Source organism: Limulus polyphemus, unplaced genomic scaffold, assembly GCF_000517525.1.
Source record: "Limulus polyphemus unplaced genomic scaffold, Limulus_polyphemus-2.1.2 Scaffold139, whole genome shotgun sequence".
In the NCBI taxonomy this organism is placed as follows: domain Eukaryota; kingdom Metazoa; phylum Arthropoda; class Merostomata; order Xiphosura; family Limulidae; genus Limulus; species Limulus polyphemus.
Window position 1 is genome coordinate 686,618 of NW_013665749.1, and position 6,560 is coordinate 693,177.

General features: G+C 33.7%; 1 protein-coding gene across 6 annotated transcripts in view; it reads left to right on the forward strand.

Annotated features, from left to right (window-relative positions):
* The window catches only part of LOC106474484 (docking protein 5-like), a 71,068-nt gene that overhangs the window by 49,565 nt on the left and 14,943 nt on the right, over positions 1–6,560 (forward strand). For 3 of the 6 annotated variants that reach the window (XM_022379748.1, XM_022379773.1, XM_022379753.1), the window contains one exon: positions 5,024–5,131. The exons of 1 other annotated variant lie outside the window; for it this stretch is intronic. In XM_022379748.1, coding sequence (XP_022235456.1) covers positions 5,066–5,131 — 66 coding nt within the window. In that variant the 5' untranslated portion in view covers positions 5,024–5,065. Of the gene's footprint in view, positions 1–3,354; positions 3,626–3,979; positions 4,027–5,023; positions 5,132–6,560 lie in introns of those variants that run through there. 2 more of the 6 variants (XM_022379762.1, XM_022379769.1) reach the window with 2 other exon arrangements.

Below are 6,560 nucleotides of genomic sequence, written 5' to 3' on the forward strand. Positions count from 1 at the left end.
AGGAGAAAGCCTAAAAACATAAAATTGGGGCGCATGCTTTGACCAAATTTAAGTAGCGTATAAAATAATATCACTACAACTCAAAACTGATTTTTCTGTATACGGATCTATACACACACGCCCAAATCTGTATGTACGTACATTTGAAAAAATATATAATTTTTGTAACCAGTTCACTTTTCTAAAATAAACCTGAAAATTCTCCACATTATCCCAAATACTACACCTATAGTTTCAAATGCATAAAATGCATGCTAGCTTAACTAGAAAATTTCAATTTTATAATGTCTAGGAATTGTAAGGTGAACATTCTTTCAGTTTATTGTTGTAAACTGTCCTTTTTATCTTAACTTACACGTTTGTTTTGTAGTTTCGCTAGAGGAAATGTGGATGTCACGTCATAAGTGTATGGTTTAATGTCGGAAATTTTCTTCAAAGTAATGAAAATTATTTTAAAATATATAAACGGAAATTAGGCGAGATTAGGGTGTGGAGATTGTTATTGTTTTTTTTTTTATTGAGTTAGCCATTTAGTTAGTACAGCGCAGTAAATTTAGCTTAATCGTATTTCTATCCATGTGCCATATGTACGGGACATTGAAGGTTTGTTTTTGTTTGTTTGTTTTTTGAATTTCGCGCAAAGCTACATGAGGGCTATCTGCGCTAGCCGTCCCTAATTTAGCAGTGTAATATTAGAGGGAAGGCAGCTAGTCATCACCACCCACCGTCAACTCTTTTACCAACGAATAGTGGGATTGACCGTCACAATATAACGCCCCAACGGCTGAAAGGGCGAGCATGTTTGATGGTACTGGGATTCGAACACGCGACCCACAGATTACAAGTGGAGCGCCCTAACCACCTAACCATGCCAACTTTGAAGGTAGCAAGTGTGAAGTTGTTTTGTTGCACTCTGCACAAAGCTACTAGACGACTATCTGCTCTAGCCGTTCCTACAGTGCATGGGTGAGCATTGATGTACACCACAAGTGACTGGCTTCTCATATAAAACATAAGTTTAAAAACTAGGGATATAACAGAAATTTATTCTGCATGCTTGAAAGATTACTCTAGCTATGTGACTTTGAACAATACTGGATGACATAAATATCAAAATGGCTGTACTTCATTAGTTCCAGGTTTACAGTTGTGATATATTATATTTGTGACTTTATTTTATTTTTGGCCTGTGTAAGGCGGTAATTAATTCTTTATGTTATTGTCATTAAGTGGGTAATGAGTCGCAAAACAAATAATCAAAACATTTCGGAGGTGGGGGCACCAAAAGTGTCTTTGCCCCCGGGTGCTGAGGGTGAGAGAATTTTATTTACTCCACTGAGGTCAGTTTCAACAACCAAACTTATATTTTTATAGCTACACTTAGTAGTTAGATCAAAGATTTCTTTTAAACCATACATCGTTCTATTAGCCTATTTATGTACTCTTTCCATCCTATTATATTTGTAATAAGAACCAAAGCTCTACACCAGCGCTTCCCATTCTTTTTCTATGTGACGCAACTTTGAGACAAAACTTTATGCGACCCCCACACAGCACACAAAACAATATCGCAACCAACACGTTAACATGGTGATTTTCAAAGTTTTTTAAAGTACGGAGGATAATCCATGCTAAAATTGAAGATAAAAAATTTTCTAAATAAACATATACACGTATCTGCTCGTTTGTTAATTTCCGGTATAAATTCTTTCGAGGAACTTCGGTGAAACAAGTCCTTTTTAAATTAAAACTAGTTTATTCTTCCTCAATACAACTTTGTAATACACAGAATTTCCAATCAGTACCTTAAACTTAACTACTTTTATAACACACGCTATAAATCACAGTGATTCACACACTTTACTTACGGTGCCTACTGTTCGCTTGACTCAGTTATCTATCTCTGCAATGTATCTGCCCATGCAATTGCGCTGGTTTTTCTCGCCAGGCTTATATACTAAAAAAAGAGGGCGCCTCGAACAAACTCGGGCCTCTCCGATAATTCATGATCCTTCCAGAAGCTCCAACGCGCATGCTCCCAGCTATCGTAACATATAGAAGAATAAATATTGAAATAAATACATGAATGAATATAGTCAGTATACTCACCAAAAGCGATGGTGTGGCCGGTAGCAGTTTATGGTTGCGAGAGTTGGACGTTTAAAAAAAAACGTACATCAAAGTGTTGCATGGCTATCGGAAGTAAGCTGGACAGCCCATCGGACGATTGAGTCAGTACTGGAGGAAGTGGGGCGGTTGGTAACTTGTCGATGACATTAAACAACGAAAGCTGAGATATTTTAGCAACAGCACCAGGACTAACAAGCTCTCAACATAATCCTGCAAGGGAAGATTGAGAGATGCCGCTTACGTGGAAGACAGCCTAGAAGGTGGACAGATAACATCAAGGAGTGGACAGGATTGTCACTTGCCTAATGCACCAGAAGGTCAACGAACAGGGCCGTATAGAAGGCTATGATGTCACAAACCATGGTCTTCGACCCTCAGCAATGAGGAAGGAAGCAAACGATACGAGATATTTATTAAATAATTTATTTATTTCAACACTTTTGGCTTTGTTTGGTATTAAGCACAAAGCTACACAATGAGCTATCTGTGCTCTGCCCATTGCAGGTATCTAACTCCATATTTTAGTGCAAGCTGTGATACCACTGAGCCTCCGGTTGGAGGGCTTATTTTTGGCATGGATTATCCTTTCATATGAAAGATAGTAAGTATAGTTGTGTACAAGAGAAATAAGTCACATTTTTGGTTCTTAAGTTTTGTACTTGAACATCCAAAAAGTGAAGTAATAACAAATTGGTGGAGGTGTGATGGGTGGGCCTCCAGCTATATTATTAGCATACACAACTTGATTACAAGTGATGTTGTCGACTTGTCGCACTGCGCTTTTGACTAATACTGTGAAGTCAGCAGGTGGGTGAGTTATCGTGTTTTTTTTCCACGCAGCCCTATCGGCTGATATCGTGATTTTACCATGTGGTCGCGATCAACAATTGGAGAACTGTTGCTTTACGTAGTATTCTAAATAATGTTTCCCAGGATATTATATAACGTTACAACGACTGTCGTATTCATATATTGACAGTTTGGGTAATAAATCCCAGAACTTTAACCAGTTGTTGTAAAAACAGCTGTTAATACTTTGACTGGTCCAAAATGTGTCCCTGTTGATTTCAAACTTTTAAAAAAATTATACGCACGCACAATAATAATCATGAAGGCAAGACTAATTCCAAATAACGTGATTGTAGTTACAAACTTAAATGACCAAGCATAATATTTATTTTACAAATACTCATTTCTCAAGTCAGGTTATTTAAACAATTTCTAACAATATTTTTAGTTAGCTACACTTTAATGAACCCTTAACTGCTTTCCAGTGGAGGAAAATACTTTTATGATTTTGGAAAAATTGTATACTTGTGTGGTAGAACGAAAATGTTGGAAATGTTAACTTCAGTATAAAGGATATAAAGTTAAATCTTTAGAAACCTGGGTCCAGACCTGTTCTTTTGTAAAATATATTTCTCTTGTATAGGCATAGATGTGGTAATGCTGAGTAGAATAACTGCAAATATTCGTTGGATATAGATGCGAATGTGTAAGGCTTCATTTTATATAGTTTTGTACTTTTATTTGTCCTGGTGGATGGAGAGTTGATCATGAATTAAATGGTCTTCTGTCATCTTGATCTTTCTTTTGTTTGTTGCTTGATTACAATGTCATGTTATTATAACCAATCTTTATGAAATCATAACTCAATTAAGAAAATCTACTGGTTTCTTTGATTGTCTACTGTGAATACTAAAGTAAAACACAGAAGTAAAGCTTTACTCCTTACTCAAATTAATAAGAAGCACTTTGATACAGAATCTAGTATCTTATCAAACTGGTATGAAAGTTAAGAGTAGGTAGAAAATTAGCTTAGTGGGTGGTGAGTAAGAAGTTGCTTGTGAATGGATACTTTTCTCAGTGGAAATGCGGAAGAATGTGACTAGTGAGGTTCGTCAAATATCTATTTTGGAAACTTTGTTCACTACTCATGTCAACAATTTGAGTAACTTGAACAGTGCTTTTCTAATTCCTTATGCTACTAAGATACTTTATAGATAGGTTTTATGTAGAGAAGTTTAAAGTCCTATTTTGGGTATGGAATTTTGGAAAGAGCTTCCTCTTTTTACATTGGAATGAGCATTGATATTTTGAAAGATTTAGGTTTGATTAGTGACAGATAGATAGTTAAAAATAGCTTTTTCAAATAATCTAAGTGTTTAGTAGTAGTGAAAAGAGCAAATAAAATTTGTTAATAGTATATCCAATTTAAATATTTAAAGCCTTTAAGAAAAGTTTTTCTCTAGAACTTGGAAGAATTAAAGAAGACTTGAATTACACGTTCACAATTCTTAGTGATTTAGATGATATTTTTATGTGTACTTTGTTTGAGTGGAGGAATGATATTGTTTGAAATACTCTTATCAAACAAAATTCTAAAGAAGTTAAAACTAATGTGTTAAAACTAACATTGGATAAACCATTTCACTAGTTTATAAAAAGTCAAAGAACAAGTTTTCCAAAACTTAAACTTATTACCCTTAATATTTCACTTTTTGTTTGTTTGAAATTAAGCACAAAGCTACACAAAGGGCTATCTGTGCTCTGCCCACCACGGGTATCGAAACCCGGATTCTAGCGTTGTAAGTCCGCAGACATACCGCTGTACTACTGGGGGGCAATATTTCACTTTATATGGATGTGAAGGGCTTAACATTACATTTATTTTTCACTTAATTGCTTTATTTTTATAATTTAGGGGTGATGTTAATGGGTCAAATGTTACTGGTTTTAGAAATACTTTTTTCATCAGACACTCTCAAAGTGTATTAATGGAGTTTAAAGAGCATATATACACAAATACTTTGTAAAGTTCACACACCTTGTTTTAAAAGATTAATTTGTGAGTAATATAAATAATTTCATTTTTTTATTTTTACCCATGCAGATGAGAATATCATGAATATTCTACTTTACTAATAGAAAGAAAATGGCTACAGATACGGGAGATATTGTTAAGCAGGGATATGTCAGAATATGCAGTCGCAAACTAGGAGTAAGTATGCCTGCATGCTTATAATTGAATGAAATAGATTTATTACTTAGCATAACAAGACTAACAATTATACCTTTATTCCTGAAGACACATCCAACTGTCAAAAGCTCATATTTTATCAGGAGTTTTTAAAGATCTAAGCCTTATAACAACTGACTGCATAATTCTTCTTTCTTTACTATTATAGTAAAGAATTGTATAAATAAATGTACTTTAGTATTTCTAACTCTTGTCATTCCTGGGATTTGATCCCAAGCTCAACAAGATTACAAAAAATGAGCAACCATTACCAAATGGGATATTAGATTAACACATTAGCTTCTGCCAAGATGAGTTATCAATGTAACTCACTGTACTGTAATAATTGGGTAGCTTATGAGTACTTTACATTGCTCATTATGTTAACTTTTAGGTCTAAACAGTGTAATTTATTGAGAGTTGTATTACCAATAACAGTGAGTAAACAGGAATTAGTTCTAGTGCATCACAACAAATTCGAAGAGAGGAAATAATTTACTTGATAATGACTCCTGTACAAAAATGTAAAAAAAAATACAAGTATGTTAGGTACTTTTGTAGAAGTGTGAAGAAATTTAGATCAGTGAATTCACTTGCAGGTGTTTTCCAATGGGCATTTAAAATACAACTAGACACTTACTACCAAATATTAAGAAATATTTGAGAAATATGTGAGTATAGGTTACAATTCTACATGCCCAGCATCTATATTTAAGAAAAATTAACTCGTACTTGATTACCAAGTACTAAGTTTTATCATCATGAGGAAGTTTGTTCATATTTTGTTTACCAGAGTAAAATTAGTTATATTTTATCTTAGGTTCTTCTTAAGGCTTGAATAATTATCACAATAGTTCCATCTTAAGTGTTTCAAGTGATAGCAAAGAATTAACTGAAATAGATATTAAATTATGAAATGTAAATTTGCTGACTTTATATCAATAGTTGAAACTTAATTTTATTTGTATAATACTTAACTTTTCATTGTATTTGTAGTGTGATAATGGTTGAAAGTTTACTAATTCTGATTATTTAAGAGGGATGTTCTGAAAGAAATATAATGTTTGTTCCTAAATGACATGTGAGTAACTTGTAACTGATCATGTTACTAGATCAGTATCTGTCTACTTCTAGCAAATGTTCTTTGCAACATGATAAAGACAAGCCACATACTTTTCATCATGTATCACTATAATTGAGAAGTTCAGATAGATAGCCCTTACCCATATTAGCCTGATCTTCTATGATTATGATGTCTGTGTAGTTATTATTGAAACTGTGAATATGCTAACCATGTAATAGCAAGTTATTATTGAAACTGTGAATATGCTAACCATGCAATAGCAAGTTATTATTGAAACTGTGAATATGCTAACCATGCAATAGCAAGTTATTATTGAAACTGTGAATA